The sequence below is a fragment of the Ostrea edulis genome, chromosome 4 (genome assembly GCF_947568905.1).
Source record: "Ostrea edulis chromosome 4, xbOstEdul1.1, whole genome shotgun sequence".
Lineage (NCBI taxonomy): Eukaryota > Metazoa > Mollusca > Bivalvia > Ostreida > Ostreidae > Ostrea > Ostrea edulis.
In genome coordinates, this window is record NC_079167.1 from 5,882,970 (window position 1) to 5,901,460 (window position 18,491).

General features: G+C 38.6%; 1 protein-coding gene across 5 annotated transcripts; it reads right to left on the bottom strand.

Annotated features, from left to right (window-relative positions):
- Positions 1–1,058: 1,058 nt before the first annotated feature.
- Positions 1,059–11,437, bottom strand: LOC125670657 (uncharacterized). Of its 5 annotated transcripts, none has more exons than XM_048905953.2 (5): positions 11,281–11,437; positions 9,401–9,547; positions 8,804–8,998; positions 8,623–8,705; positions 1,059–1,398 (listed from the first exon to the last, which is right to left on the bottom strand). In XM_048905953.2, exons 2-5 carry the CDS (start codon positions 9,537–9,539, stop codon positions 1,360–1,362), a joined length of 456 nt encoding a protein of 151 aa, XP_048761910.1. In that variant the 5' UTR covers positions 9,540–9,547; positions 11,281–11,437; the 3' UTR covers positions 1,059–1,359. The 5 variants fall into 5 exon arrangements, with proteins under 5 accessions (XP_048761910.1, XP_048761911.1, XP_048761912.1 ...); XM_048905954.2 differs by having other exon boundaries at positions 11,296–11,436; XM_048905955.2 differs by having other exon boundaries at positions 11,410–11,433.
- Between the last annotated feature and the right edge of the window lie 7,054 nt (positions 11,438–18,491).

Genomic DNA, 18,491 nt, shown 5'->3' on the forward strand with positions numbered 1-18,491 from the left:
ATTTCGAACAATTTGCAGTTTTGCCTTAACAGCCAGAGTTTGATAAGGATCCACATATAATTTTATAACATAATGAATATGACTGGTGCAACTCACTACCCAATTAAATTAGCACCATTATTATAAATCGTCAAACACCTGTGTTAATGTGGTTTGGATAAAAATAGAAATAATAAGACATTTGTATCTTTATAAAGACTTGTTATTAGCATAATGAATTAATATTGATAAAAATTAGTAATTGAGTCTCTAAATCGTTATAGATCCTTTAATCCTTTTGGGGTAATTAGTTACACCGGTGAAAATGGCTGTGATAAGTGAAAGTGCAGACGGTTTTACAATTTTTAATCACTTGGAGCTATTACGAACTTCAGATTATGAATTGGGGTAAGAAATTCAACTTAGACATGATATCTAACGCGGCACATTCTACGTCATAACGCGGCACATTCTACGTCATAGCTGTTTACTGAGGAATCACCATTGTTCGCGGGGGACTGATGTTCGTGGATTTCGTGGGTCACTCTTACCCTCTAATTCATGTGTTCTCAAACATTTTTTTAACCAAGTAGAGTTATCTCTCCTAGTGACATCGTGTCACTTACCCACGAAATGACGTCCCCACGAACCAGCAAAATTTTGTTTACTAACGAACATTGGCCCCCACGAATTAAGATGATTCCACGGTAATCGTATAGTGCCAGGGCCCAGCTAAAAGTCGACCAAAATATACTAGGCATTTTTCCGAATTCATTTCTGCATATATTGGGAAGTATATGGAATTTCGGGTTGAACTTTGGTAGTAATGTAGATTGATTATGTATGAATGCATTAGAATACAGAGTAGAATTTTATACCATTTGGTTTATTTTTTTTTACATTGGCAAATTTGGGTATCGTATATTTACAATTCTATACCTTTACTCTTACATAGTAAATTCGAACCCAAGCGATATAATTGTCTGTGGGACAAACTGAAAACTATTGAATATATATGCATTATAGAGATCGAATAACGTTGGTTCTTTGTCCGTTCAAAAAAATGAAAACACTTCAAAAATTCTCTGATTATATATTTTAAATGAGGTTTTGTAATGAATATAAAAACAACTTTGACATTCAATTAAGTTACCATGTCTATATCTCCAATATGAAGTAAGAGACATGGTGACAAGTAGCTATGAGGCCTTTATCTGCCTTTATTGCACAACATGGAATGATAAAGTCTTGTATTGTCTGTGGAATCCTGGTATGAAATTGGTGGTTTTTGGCACATCGGATGATTCGGAATATCAAACGATTTGGAACCTCCTGGTGTATTTATCGTACATTTAGAACTTTCTGGTATCAACGTATTCTTCACATGGAATGCAAAATTTTCTGCATCATAACAAAATCCTATGAGGAAAAAGAAAAAATCGTTTGGAGACTTAGTCTTCTCTGCATGTACGACATTTCAAATATTACACAGATTAAAAACACTCTTCTCTATAGTTATCAGGGGCGCGTTTTACAAAAGAACTTACGACTTACGACAAACTTTACATAATGGAATTTTCAACGTTTTGAAAATATTTCACTCCGAATGCAAACTATTTTTTAAAGAAAATATTAAGAATTTAGCGTCAGAAAAGTTTCAATTCATTCATTTAAAGTAATAACTGTATAATAAAATTTAAGACTTACGACTTTGTCGTAAGTTGTTTTGTAAAACGGGCCCCTGATCTACAACTGCAGATATGTTGTTTTTTATGTCTCATTCGAGAATTTTTCATTCATGGCGAGACATCACCAACCTTGGGTGAAGTGCCACAAATTTTGACCTATGTATGGCGCTTACGACCGTAGCAGTCAACGCCTAACGTGACACGGGACCTCCTAACGTGACACAGGACCCCCTAACGTGACACAGGAACTCCTAACGTGACACAGGACCTCCTAACGTGACACAGGAACTCCTAACGTGACACGGGAGCTCCTAACGTGACACGGGAACTCCTAACGTGACACGGGAACTCCTAACGTGACACAGGAACTCCTAACGTGACACAGGAACTCCTAACGTGACACAGGAACTCCTAACGTGACACAGGAACTCCTAACGTGACACGGGAGCTCCTAACGTGACACAGGACCTCCTAACGTGACACGGGAACTCCTAACGTGACACGGGACCTCCTAACGTGACACGGGACCTCCATTTCAAGGTCATATCCGAAAAACCCGTGACTTCCACAGGACCCAGTTGCACAAAGGTTAATTAACTTTATCAGACGGTTAACTTGAACATTTATATAGCGTTAACTTGAAGTTAACTGTCAGTTAAATTTAACTAACATTTGGGCAACTAGCCCAAGGTCTAATAGACCGGTTGCATGGTGAAGGAACAGTCACTATCTATGTTAAACGTAAATGATACCGGATTATAGAAGCTGAATTGGCCTAGTCACATAATAGGTTGAAGTGCTCAGGAAATATGACCGATTGAGGTTTCCTGTTTATAAACTATATGTATATGATACCATCGAAGGAGAATTTTAAAATTGAAAGAGCTTACGGACATACGCAATGTTTATCAATAATATAAATTTTTGGTGACATTTCATGTACAATTCACTTGCATCCATCTCATTTCTACTAAAAAAATCTTCGGGTATATTACCATGTCTGTTTTATAATTAGCATACTTTTCTCGTTCCTGGTTGCTGCAAGTCATTTTTATGTATTACAGCGAGTTGTATAAATACTGTAGCAAAAAAGGTATGTATTACAGCGAATTGTATTAATACTGTAGCAAAGAATGAGGGGGAATCTTTGGATCAACGGGATATTGAACTCGGGATCCTTGCAATACTCGTTATGTGATCTAACCACTAATCTACCCAGGCTGATATATATATATATATATATATATATATATATATATATATATATATATATATATATATACACATGTACACGAAAAGTACGGTATTATTACTACAATATGAAATTTCAATCCATGGAAACCATACAAAGATTCTTCATAGGAGGAGATAATTGGCAATCACTTGAATTTAGACGCAACCTTTCTACAGTAACCATGCTTTATAAAATGTGCATATCTTAATCTCGCATGAGATTCGGCTCGGCTGAATATTTGGACTGGCTCCTTCACAGCGAAGGTGCCAATCCAAATATCCAAATGAGCGGAATCTCAGTCAAAATTAGCGCATATCTCACCATCGCATTCACTCCTACACCCCCCCCGCAGCATAAACACTCACCATCACACCCGCAACACAAACACTCACCATCACACGGTCACCTACACACACACCCGTAACACAAACACTCACCATCACGGCTACACACACACACACCCGCAATACAAACACTCACCATCACACGGTCACCTACACACATACACCCGTAACACAAACACTCACCATCACGCCTACACACACACACACCCGCAATACAAACACTCACCATCACCCCTACACATACACACCCGCAATACAAACACTCACCATCACCCCTACACACACACCCGCAATACAAACACTCACCATCACCCCTACACACACACACAGCACAGACACTCACCATCACCCCTACACATACACACCCGCAACACAAACACTCACCGTCACCCTTACACACACACACCCGCAACACAATCACTCACCATCACCCCTACACACACACACCCGCAACACAAACACTCACCATCACCCCTACACACACACACACCCGCAATACAAACATTCACCATCAATCCCACACACAACCGCAACACAAACACTCACCGTCACCCCTACACACACACACCCGCAACACAATCACTCACCATCACCCCTACACACACACACCCGCAACACAAACATTCACCATCACCCCTACACACACACACCCGCAACACAAACATTCACCATCACCCCTACACACACACAGCACAAACACTCACCATCACCCCTACACATACACACCCGCAACACAAACACTCACCATCACCCCTACACATACACACCCGCAACACAAACACTCACCGTCACCCCTACACACACACACCCGCAACACAAACATTCACCATCACCCCTACACACACACAGCACAAACACTCACCGTCACCCCTACACACACACCCGCAACACAAACACTCACCATCACTCCTACAAACACCCGCAACACAAACACTCACCGTCACCCCTACACATACACACCCGCAACACAAACACTCACCGTCACCCTTACACACACACACCCGCAACACAATCACTCACCATCACCCCTACACACACACACCCGCAACACAAACACTCACCATCACCCCTACACACACACACACCCGCAATACAAACATTCACCATCAATCCCACACACAACCGCAACACAAACACTCACCGTCACCCCTACACACACACACCCGCAACACAATCACTCACCATCACCCCTACACACACACACCCGCAACACAAACATTCACCATCACCCCTACACACACACACCCGCAACACAAACATTCACCATCACCCCTACACACACACAGCACAAACACTCACCATCACCCCTACACATACACACCCGCAACACAAACACTCACCATCACCCCTACACATACACACCCGCAACACAAACACTCACCGTCACCCCTACACACACACACCCGCAACACAAACATTCACCATCACCCCTACACACACACAGCACAAACACTCACCGTCACCCCTACACACACACCCGCAACACAAACACTCACCATCACTCCTACAAACACCCGCAACACAAACACTCACCGTCACCCCTACACATACACACCCGCAACACAAACACTCACTGTCACCCCTACACACACACACCCGCAACACAAACACTCACCATCACTCCTATAAACACACCCGCAACACAAACGCTCACCGTCACCCCTACACACACACACCCGCAACACAAACACTCACCGTCACCCCTACACACACACACACACACGCAACACAAACACTCACTGTCACCCCTACACATACACACCCGCAACACAAACACTCACCATCACTCCTACACACACCCATAGCATAAACACTCACCGTCACCCCTACACACACACACCCGCAACACAAACACTCACCATCACGCCTACACACACACACACCCGCAATACAAACACTCACCATCACACGGTCACCTACACACACACACCCGCAACACAAACACTCACCGTCACCCCTACACACACACACACACGCAACACAAACACTCACCGTCACCCCTACACATACACACCCGCAACACAAACACTCACCATCACCCCTACACACACACACCCGCAACACAAACATTCACCATCACCCCTACACACACACACCCGCAACACAAACACTCACCATAACCCCTACACACACACACCCGCAACACAAACACTCACCATAACCCCTACACAAACACACCCGCAACACAAACACTCACCGTCAAACCTACACACACACACCCGCAACACAAACATTCAACGTCACCCCTACACACACACACCCGCAACACAAACATTCACCATCACCCCTACACACACACCACAAACACTCACCATCACTCCTACACACACACACCCACAACACAAACACTCACTGTCACCCCTACACACACACACCCGCAACACAAACATTCACCATCACCCCTACACACACACACACCTGCAACACAAACACTCACCATCACCCCTACACACACACACCCGCAACACAAACATTCACCATCACCCCTACACACACACACCCGCAACACAAACACTCATCATCACCCCTACACACACAACCGCAACACACTCACCATCACCCCTACACACACACACACACACAACCGCAACACAAACACTCATCATCAATCCTACACACACACACACACAACCGCAACACAAACACTCATCATCAATCCTACACACACCCGCAACACAAACACTCACCATCACCCCTACACACACACACACACAACCGCAACACAAACACTCATCATCAATCCTACACACACCCGCAACACAAACACTCACCATCACCCCTACACACACACACCCGCAACACAAACACTCACCGTCACCCCTACACACACACACCCGCAACACAAACACTCACCGTCACCCCTACACACACACACCCGCAACACAAACACTCACCGTCACCCCTACACACACACACATGCAACACAAACACTCACCATCACCCCTACACACACACACCCGCAACACAAACACTCACCATCACTCCTACACACACACCCGCAACACAAACACTCACCATCACTCCTACACACCCACACCCGCAACACAAACACTCACCATCACTCCTACACACACACACCCGCAACACAAACACTCACCGTCAAACCTACACATACACACCCGCAGCACAAACACTCACCGTCACCCCTACACATACACACCCGCAACACAAACATTCTACATTACTCCTACACACACACACAGCACAAACACTCACCGTCACCCCTACACACACACACCCGCAACACAAACACTCACCATCACCCCTACACACACACACACTTGCAACACAAACACTCACCGTCACCCCTACACACACACACCCGCAACACAAAGACTCACCATCACCCCTACACACACACCCGCAACACAAACACTCACCATCACCCCTACACACACACACACACCCGCAACACAAACACTCACCGTCACCCCTACACACACACGCAACACAAACATTCACCATCACCCCTACACACACACACCCGCAACACAAACACTCACCATCACCCCTACACACACACACCCGCAACACAAACACTCACCGTCACCCCTACACACACACACAGCACAAACACTCACCGTCACCCCTACACACACACCCTCAACACAAACATTCTACATTACTCCTACACACACACCCACAGCACAAACACTCGCCGTCACCCACCCACCCACTAACCCCCCCCCCCCCCCCACACACACACACACACACACGCAGCACAAACACTCACTAGTACCAAACTTTCACAACTAGAACAGACTAATATGAATAAAGCTTCTTCCCTTTTTTTTTTTTATTTTTAATTTTATTACTTGTATTTTGTTTTTAAGAATTCTGTCGTTAATGCAAACTCTCTGGAACAGTTCAAAACTCTTATCCAGAACTCTTTTTTATCGCAGATTAGACGGATGTACAGGGCTGTTCGATATGTAATATGTATTGTACTACAGCGCGATAACGCTTTGCACGATTTCGTGGATGATGATACTCTTGAATAGCTCTATTCAATACCTTTCCAACGGTATAAACACGAGCCTTCAGCTCCATATAGTTTTAAACTTATAGTCATTTCAATAGAGCCAGTCGTTGACCACTGTTGTAAAAATGGTTGGGAAACGGGTTGAGAATATTGAAGAAAATAGAGCTTATATAAAAGTTCGCACAAAACTCGGTCATTCGGTAATGCAGATTTTTACTAAATTGGGGGAAGTTTATGGATCTGATAAGGTATCTTATGAGACAGTTTGTAGGTGGAAAAAGAAATTTCTGACTGGCACAGAGTCCGTCAAAGATGCAGCATGTCTCAAAAGTCAGGAAAATAGTTGAAAGTGATGGCAGATACACGATTCGTGATATTGCCAAAGCTGTTGGCATATCGCTATCGCGGATGCATTTCATTTTGAAGCGTATTTTGAACGAAAGATTTCTGCCAGATGGACACAGCATATATTGACAGGTACGAGTACAAACCGCTAAGCAATTGCTCAGAATGTTTCCCAAATCCAATCAAAGACAATTTGCAAACATTGTTACCGGTGACGAAACATGGGTTCACTATTTCGAACCAGTAAGAAAAATTGTAGAATATGGAAACAAAATATGGCTAACTAAACACGGTAGAAGGCCTGTAGTTGCCAAAAGAACCATAAACACAAAGAAGGCTCTTTATTGCATATTCTTCTCATTGATGGTATAGCCGTACAAATTCCGGTGCCGAAGGACAAAGTATTACAGGTCAGTATTACCGAGATGGTATACTAAAAAAGCTCAAAAAATATTATCATAAACGACGACGCCCTGAGTCAGGATTTAGGCATGTTCGTCTACTTCATCATAATGCTCCATCGCATACATCTGAGCTTGTGAAGCAATTTTTGAAGTCGGAGAAATTTACCGTCTTGCCACACCCACCATACTCTCCATATCTAGCCCCGTGCAACTTTTTCCTTTTTTCCAAAACTTAAAAAGTTCTTATCTGGTCGTTGTTACAAGTCCCGACAAGCCCTTGGCTCAGCCATCAGTCAGTGCCTCAGAGGTCTATCTAAATCAGCATACCGTGACGCATTTCAGAAATGGATTCAGAGATTGAAATTATGTGTTTCAAACCGCGGAGAATACTCTAAAGGGATGTAATGTTCATTTTACTATTTGAGTCGAATGCTTTTGAGATATGGTACAATACACATTACATATCGAACAGCCCTCGTATTTAGTTATTTTATCCTATTAGTTGAGCATTTTATACTTTTTCTCGTTTTTGTACCCTGATCTGTAAATAATGAACAATCTGTTCATGTCGTTGAGTAGTCATCAATATGGTTGATGGCTCTACCACAAATCAGCATAAGTTTTCGGAGTGAAAGTAGTTCCCTACCTGTGGCACAGCGAAGAGCAGTGATTGGGCAATATAAAACTGTCGTTCTACTTTGTCATGTTTCCAGAGGTGAACTACATTGCCTGACAAAAATGCAAGAACCATTAACGTTTCATGTAGTGTATTTTGGTGGCGAACTGATCAAATTCTATTCTACTCTGTGCGTCAACTCGTTGTGTACCTGAAGTAGTTTTTTCGTAATTTCCATGAACGTCTCCAACAAAGAAATCTCCCTGTGAAGTGGTGATCTGGTCATATTTATGAATATTCAAAAACAAATCGCATGTGACGGGACAGAAAATGGCGGTACCACTGTCTTTCCAATCCGTTGTAGAGTAAACCCTGCTGTTCCGACTTATCGGAATTAAATGTTTCCCTAAACAATTTTCGTTTTAAAAAAAAAAAAGGCATTTGTCATTATTTCAATTATAAGTAATAACTATAAAAAGTATGGCGAATTAACAGTGTTGTTTCTTATTGTTGTATTTTTTAAATATATAGAGAGCGGTATTTATACTTTTGTAATTCAACTTGGTCTTTTCATCTTTTTAAAAAAATAAATATACAATTGTGTACAAGATTTCATGTCAAGTTGAAAGATCGGCGCTTTTATCGAGAAGTAGAATACATTGAAACTGCATAGGTTTAGCAAAGAAAAAACACTGTTAATGTAATCATTGAAACAAAATATGGACAGTCGTGACCAAGAACATTTACTAAGGATCACTATCAAACTTCTCCGTCACATCAATAATGACCCATGCATATAAGTTCTTACTGTACACGGGTGTTGTTTCTGGGGTTTGTTCCGGACATATGTCGTCTATTCTCTTTCGTTTGGGGTTATGGACAGACCCAAAATCCATGGCGCTAGATGAGTTGTTGTTATCAAATATGTTGGCAGTTTCCTCGTACATGATCTGTTCTAAACATACAGAATTTCCTCCCTTTCAGTTTTTTCCCATCAGTAAATGCATTAATATTTTGAATAAAACATCTCAATATATGTGAATATGTCATGATTGATTTGGTAAAGTCACTTCTAAGGAATTCCAATGAATTCACTCACAACAATGTTAACGAAGCTGTATGCGTGAATTCAAACCCTGCTGGTTTTATGTTCGGTTAGTGGGTGTCGGTGAATTTCTTAGCTGAATAGGCTTAGCCTAGGTTTCAATAAAAATTTCCCCCAAAAATTGGAAATAGCGAAAATCATGGTTGATGGATCCAGGCCTTTTGGGGGTGTGGTGGGGTGTTTTCTAAGTTTGTAACACATGCGGTAATTCCTGAACAAATAAGAGATGCCAGTTTTAGGAAGTCTTGTTGAGGGTTTTCGTTAATCTCAGCTGAGATTCGGCTTGGTTGAATACCAATTATTTGTAATGATGCCTTCGCCGAATCTTGGAGAATCAAGTCCTTCCCAATTCATGTCTGGAAATTTACTTTCAGCTCAGCACTTCTAAAGGTGACACTGCTGTTCGCTTCAAATAAATGATTTGACTGTTAAACTAACTCTATATCACTATTAACTTTGCATTGCTTACCGTCTAGGTATGAAAATCCCAAAATGAAAACAGTCACTAAATTTTCCATTCAAATGTTGACTTGCCATGGCACAATATTTTATCTCATGAAATTGAAGAGTTCCTATAGTCTGCTTTATCAAGTTACTGATACACAGTATCTCCACATACCTATATCGCTAATTTAAAAAAAAAAAAAAAAAAACTTTAGAAATTCTTCAATTTAGGGAGATCAAATATTGCGCCATGAAAGTCATCATTTGAACGGAAAATTCAGCGATATTATATTTTATGGAATTTACATACTTAGACGGTAAGTAATGCAGCGTTAATAGTGATACAGATTCGGTTTAATAGTCAGCTAACATTCTGATGCGAACAGCAGTGTCACCTAAGTGCACATTAATTGCTAGAACCGGCCGAAGCTGATAGTAACTTTCCAGACATGAATTATGAAGGACTGCTCAGATATTCGGTGTCAGTCCAATTATTCAGCCGAGCCGAATCTCAATCGATATTAAATAGTCTCTACGTTCTCGGTCAACATTCGTATTGTATCCGAGTGGGCTGTCATAGAACTTTCTTTTTTTAAATCTCCAGGAACTAAATTCTTCAAATTGAAATCTGTTATCTATCCTAATCATACTCGACCATTTTTTTTAATTAATGGACGCAAATGTAACAACTTAAATTGAACAGGTTTTTTTCCCCCATTATTGTTAAATAAACTAAATGATTACCTTCATATGTTTACCTCTTTTGAAAAATGAAGTTGGTAAAAGTAATACAAAACCTAAACATATGTATACACATTCATTTCAAAATTAAGGATTATCTCCCTCATGCATACATAGCTCTTATCCTTGGACGAATTTGGCTCCACTTGTTTGGCACGCTGTTTTTGGCTATATTTAGATCTAAAACTTCATAGTTATTTCGGATTTCAAACATTTCGGTTGAGCATCACTGAAGAGACATTATTTGTCGAAATGCGCATCTGGTGCATCAAAATTGGTACCGTATAAGTTTTACATTACACAAATCCTGTGTCGCGCTGTACGCGATAAAACAAGGATACCTCGAGGATCGTGATTATTTGTACAACATATTGACCTACTAAGCTTCACGGACTCACCTTAAACAGTTATACCTATTCAAAATCACCAGCTAACAGCATTAATATGTCCTGATGGTAATGGAAGGAGAGACAACTAATGTTACGACATGATTTAGGTTTTAAATTACTTTCGCTCTAAACGTTTACCTTTATTTACGTATGGAGATCCACTACGGACTTCTTCATAAATGTAAGCGTGTCACAGTTTATGAGTGGATCCAACAGAACCCTCTGACACGTTGTAATGTTCAGATCACAAGTTTGAATGAAAATGACACAAATTTGGGTTGCATAGGAGTTTAAGTGTCCTGTTTCTCTCTGTTAAGGCATAATTCTTCCCATTTACATCATATTTGTTTACAAATAACAATTTCGTTATTAATATGACTTCTTTCGTATTTAATTACAACTTTTTATCTCGTTATATTACGACTTTCTTAATTAGCTGTAATAACGAATTTTTATGTCGTTATTATGACTTTTTATCCCGTTATTATGACTTATTATCTCTCAACTATGACTTCTGAAATTATTTTTCTCGTTCTTAATTTGATCTCTAGGTTTTGGTAGTCTCTAGTTCAAATTCATGATTTTCCCTTGAAATTCAGTGCGTACCAGTAAGTAACCATTGTTTCTTAGTTTGTCAAAATGGGGAACTTGAACTTGTAACTTTCAACTCTAGTTCGTCTAAATTTCAAAACTGTCTTTGTTTGACTATGATTCCAATTTGGGGTCGGATCATTTAACCCTAATCTCGGTTGAGATTCGGCTCGGCTGAATATTTGGACTTTAATTGCTAGAACTGGCCGAAGCTGAAAGTAAATTTCCAGACATGAATTATGAATGACTGCTCCGAGATTCGGTGAAGGCGTCAGTCCAAATATTCAAGCGAGCCGAATCTCAACCGAGATTACATTTAACCCCAGCTGCTCAAACATCTGATTCAATCGGAAGTCCAAACCCCTCATCAACAAAACTTTAAATTCAATATCAGCTCGAAGATACGATTTTAAATTGGGATTTATGTTTCGTGACATTTGTGTTTCTGCGAATGTACAATTTTTTTTACTAAGTGCTGCAGCATTATGAAAAACAGAAAAAGGTACACAAACACGAGCAAGGAACAGGTGCGTATCTTTGTATCATATTATTAACAGGTTAATGATAATTTTTACATCATATAACAAAGACTCTTTCATACAAAATAATGTACACGTACGTTTAGATATAAAATGCTTATTTATGATCCATAATTCTTAAAACTTAAAACTTGTAAATGTAGTGGTAGCAGTTTACTAATATACCAGTACATGAATAATACTATGACTGTTAAATGAAAGGTGAAGATAAGCGATCAATCTCATAACTCCCGTAAGGTACAAAAAATCAGTATATGCACCCAGGGGGGGCATGAGCCGAGTTGCATGGGATACATTGTAAAGCCAGGAATGACGTGGTATATCTATAATTATGAAGAACTAATTTCAGTTTTAAACTTTTCGATTTACTGTCCAGAAACCATATTTGTCTGAAGTTTTTAATCTATATTCGGTCACTGTTGACCTTTGTTCTCCCAAATCAATAGGGGCCTTGCTTTGCTGGTATCCAACAATATATCCAAGTTTCATTTGATTCAAATTAAAAAATTTCGAGTTATCCTCCGGAAACCAAAATCCTTTTGGAATTTTAAATCTATTTTCGATCACTGTGACCTTGACCTTTGACCTATTTTCTCCAAAGTCAATAGGGGTCTCCCTAGCTGCAAGAATGTAGCCCTATCCAATTTTTTTTTATTCTGACGTATTCGGGATAGGGCTACAATTCCATAGGATCTCCGTAATGGTGCAAAATAATTTTATGAATAACCGATAATAAACTCTGTGTATTAGTCCCAAATGTTGTTTACACCAAAAGGAGTACCAACTTTGTGCTCGGGCATGTCTAATAAAGGTGTTTTTCATTAAATATACTGCACAGCATGCAAAATTCTTCGTCTGCTCCGCCATGCTTGTTATCGCGAGATCTCGTAGGTGGATCTAATGAAAAACCTAAACAATGACAATCAGCGCGAAAATGTAGTTACTCGAGCCACTTCGACAAAGAAAGGAAAATCATACTGTTGCAGAAAGAATTTACACTCTGCTGTTCGGTTTTTAACTTGATATTAAATTCAAACCTTTTCAATACCGACGAAATAGCTTTCGCCTCCATACCTGTCCATTGATGTAAATACTACCTTATATGGCATATGCAAATGACTTGACAATCGGAAGTTGAAACTTCAGTACATCAAACATGGCGCACAAATATGAATCGAGAAATTGGAATTTATCGAAATTGTTGAAAACGGTAGAATAGAGCCTCACAAATCTTAAGTTGCAGGTTGTAAATTTATATATTGACTAAGAAACATAGAATATCATTTTATTTACGTAAAGAAAGTCAGGAAATGTTTAGAATGAGCGCAAATGTTGAGGGAGTGAATCACTCCCGCATTTACACCATTACGGAGATCCTAAGGAGTTGTAGCCCTCTCCCTAAAAAAAAAAAAATCAGAGAGGGCTACATTATTGCAACTAGGGTCTCCCTTACCTGGTACATAACATTATCTTCAAGTATCATTTGATTCGGATTTAAACTTTCTGAGTTATCATCCGGAAACCAAATATTTCTGAAATTTTCATTTTATATTCGGTCAATGTGACCTTGACGTTTGACCTTTTTTCTCCAAAATCAATAGGGGTCTTCCTTACCTGGTACCCAACAATATATCAAAGTTTCATTCGAATCGGATTTGAACTTTCGAAGTTATCATCCGGAAACCAAATTTTTCTGAAATTTTCATTCTATATTCGGTCACTGTGACCTTGACCTTTGACCTTTTTCCTCCAAAATCAATAGGGGTCTTCCTTATCTGGTACCCAACAATATATCAAAGTTTCATTTGATTTGGAATTAAACTTTCGGAGTTATCATCCGGAAACCAAATTTTCCTGAAATTTTCATTCTATTTTCGGTCACTGTGACCTTGACCTTTGACCATTTTTCTCCAAAATCAATAGGGGTCTTCCTTACCTGGTACCCAACAATATATCAAAGTTTCATTTGATTAGATCGTAAACTTTTCGAGTTATCATCCGGAAACCAATTGTTGACGCCCAACCGCCCGCCCGCCCGCATCACCAAACCAATAGCCGAGTTCAACTTCGTTGCAACTCGGTTAAAAATAGAGAGTTGGGCAAAGACGGACCCTTGGATATAAATATCATAATATAAATAACATATTCCAATTTCATTTATTAAACATAACTTAAAGAGATATCTCTTTAAAAAAAGAGATATCTCTTTCACTTGGAGAAATATCTATGGCAAGCCCTTTTACTATTTATTCATAAAATAAGATATCTCTTTAAATAAGAGAGATATCTTTATTGGTTAAAGAGATATCTCTGTAAGTTAGAGAGATATCTTTACGCTAGGGAGATATCTCTTTTGATTAAAGAGATATCTCTTTAAGCAAATGAGATATCTCTTTACGCTTGGGAGATATCTCTTTCTCTTTGAGAGATATCTCTCAAAGCTAGAGAGATATCTCTCATAGCTAGATATATCTCTCATAGCTAGAGAGATATCTCTCAGAGAGAAAGAGATATCTCTCTAGCGTAAAGAGATATCTCTCTATCGATGTAAAAAGTGATATCTCTTTAAGTTAGAGAGATATTTCTTTAAATTTTCAAAAAGAGATATCTCTTTAACCTTTGCCGAGAGGGGAAATCTAGTCTAGCTTGTATATTTCATCAATTTATTGTCTTTGTTTTTTGTTACCTGTACATGTATACATTTCACATGCGGTAAAAGCAAAATTTTTCCACGGGATTGCAGCCATCAGAGTATTGTTAAAACGCGGAACGGAATTTAAAAATTCGAATGATTAATGTAGATAAGATAGCGGTAAAAATCGGGAGGGGGGTGTGATTCATTTTGATTATAATCAAGAATTTGGGAATTGTTTACAAGCAATAAAACAACTTTATCTTAAAATTTTGCATCATAAATTGAGTTAGCGAATTTAGTAAAACGTTAGTATAAGAATTTACAAGGCATTTTACAAGAATTTTGAAATTTCGGTATTGACAGAGGTGTTGGCGAGCAGCGACACCTATGGGTAAAGAATAAAAAGAACACACGTGGTTTAGACCCCCCCCCCCCCCCCCCCCCCGTGGTAAAACGTCATTAACGCACATGTACATGTATTTACACATAATACCGTGTATGTGTGTACGTACAACAGGAAGTGTGGTATGTATAAAACAATAAATAATAATTCATGATCTTATTTAGTCAACAAGTTAAACACCGTGTGTTTGATTTATTATTTTTTAACTAACAGAAGACTTAGTAACCGCAACACTCCAATCCTAAATAGGGAGAACTTCTGGTAGTTAATTTTTAAACTAAATTCTTGTATAGAATTCCGTGTTAGCTTTTGCTATTTCATATATTATGAAATAAATCTGTTAATACCTCTTACTATTGGTCGTAAACTTCACCCTAGTTAACATAGGTTTTGTTTCAATCTTTCTTTCCCGCTGTATCTCTTCAGTTTCAACACTAATCCGCAGGATATCGGTAAATGTACGAAGTTTCACATAGATTCATCCCAAATGAGGCAAAACATTTTTCTTCACCGGACTCATTCGCTTTAAAATTTGATGTGATACATAAATGTATATTGTACCAGGTGTAGAACTAAATTCAAATTCAAATTCAGTTATCTTAAACATATGTAGTTCGATTAAAAGCACGTTCGATTTAAAAAGGCTATGTTTGGGGGAAATTGTTCAAAAAATTATTTTATCTTTTACAATGTTGTTTTCGGGGTTGGGGTTTGGGGGGTTGTAGGTACCTTTTATTCATTGGATGGGCTCATAAAATTTTATCTTACGATACCAGCCAGAATAAAGTAATAGAATTTGAAAGGGGTTCAATTATAATTCAAGTCTTTTTCAGTATGTTATCTTATTCATTTTTTATTCATTTGTGAAACAACAGACTGTCAAAATCTGGGGGGAGGGATGACAAAGCCGGGGGAAAAAGATGGTGCCAATAGGCGCTTGCTTGATATTTTTTATTAAAACTTACTATGCATATTATTAAGCAAGCGCCTATTGGTACATTCATCCACAAAACACACCATTTAAAAATACATAATAATGCAATAGTATGCTCCATAAGTATGAGGTATCAATATGAAATGGTGGATTCTGAGGATGACTTTCTGTTCTCTCTGTAATTTCTGCATCCCTTGTTCATAATAAGCCTTTTGATTTTGCAAAATGTTGACCTTCTCATAACATTATTGCATAATATATTTTCCGTTTTCCGTTCCGTTCCGTCTTCCGTTCCATTTTCCGTTCCGCGTTTTAGCAAGTATTCAAACTAATAAAAATATTGGAAAGAGATATCTCTTTCTCTTTGAGAGATATCTCTTTTTCAATGATTAAAGATATATCTCTTATACCTTAAGAAATATCTCTCTAGGAATTCTTAGAGAGATATCTCTTTAAGTGAAAGAGATATCTCTTTAAGTGAAAGAGATATCTCTTTAAGTGAAAGAGATATCTCTTTAAGTGAAAGAGATATCTCTTAAAGTATAAGAGATATCTCTCTAAGTGAAAGAGATATCTCTTAAAGTGAAAAGATATCTCTCTAAGTGTAAGAGATATCTCTTACAGTAAAAGAGATATCTCTTTAAGTGTAAGATATATCTCTAAAAGTAAAAGAGATATCTCTCTAAATGAAAGACATATCTCTCTAAGGGAAAGAGATATCTCTCTAAGTGAAAGAGATATCTCTTATTTGGAGAGATATCTCTTAAGATTAAGCGATAGCTCTCATTTTAAAGAGATATCTCTTTAAAATAAAAGATATCTCTTTGATTTAAAGAGATATCTTATTTTCCGAATAAATAGTAAAAGGGCTTGCCATAAATATCTCTTTCACTTTGAGAGATATGTCTCATATTTTAAGATATATCTATTTCAATTAAAGAGATATCTCTTTCAATTAGAGAGATATCTCTTTCACTTAAAGAGATATCTCTTTCACTTTGAGAGATATCTCTTTCACTTTAAGAGATATATCTCTAAGAATTCCTAGAGAGATACCTCTCAAAGTATATCTTTTTACGAGATATCTCTTTAATCGTTGAAAAAGAGATATATCTCAAGAGAAAGAGATATTTTTTTCCAATATTTCTTATTAGTTTCAATAAAGGGATTTTCCCTAAACCGAAAGCTCGCCAAAGCAAATCTTAGCATGTAGTGCAACCAATCGGAACACGATCGGCCTTTTTCGTTCACGGAAATGTCGAAGTAGTTACGATTGCTCGGGTGCAACCAGACGCTCTGCTCGTCGGAGATTTGCGGAGACAGCCGAGTGTCTGGTTGAACGAGACTACTTAGCATGATGGTTGCAATCCCGGGGAAAGATTTTTTGTTTACTGCATGTGAAGTGTATACAGGTCACAAAAAACAAAGATAATAAATTGATAAAATATGTGAGCTAAACTGAATATATTTAACCTCTCGGTAACTTGAAAATGTGACCCCAGCCACCTCTTTAACCTTTTTCGCCATTTTTACACTAGAAGTATTTTGATTGGTTAAAAAATAGGGTTACATCATATTAATGGCGATGCAACAGGGAAAAGTTATTATGATCACCGGGGGGATTTAAAGAGATTTTAAGTTAAAAAAACACCTCTTTTTGAAAATTGAATGAGATATCTCTCTAACTTAAAGAGATATCCCTTTTTACATTGATAGAGGGATATCTCTTTACGCTAGAGAGATATCTATCAAAGAGAAAGAAATATCTGATCCCTAGCGTAAAGAGATATCTCTTTTGTTTAAAGAGACATCTTTTTAGCTAAAGAGGTATCTTTTGTTTAAAGAGATATATCTTGGTTAAAGAGATATCTCCCTAGCGTAAAAAGATATCTCTTTAACTTTCAGAGATATCTCCACAATCAATAGAGATATCCCTCTAGTGTAAAAAGATATCTCTCTTATTTAAAGAGATATCTTATTTTACGAATAGATAGTAAAAGGGATTGCCATATAGTTTCACTAAATAGTTGCATCGGCCGAACTGCCCCTTTAAAAGCTAATACTTTCAAATATTACAACGCAATAGTTGTCAAATAAGTGTTTCCTTGCTGAACTGAT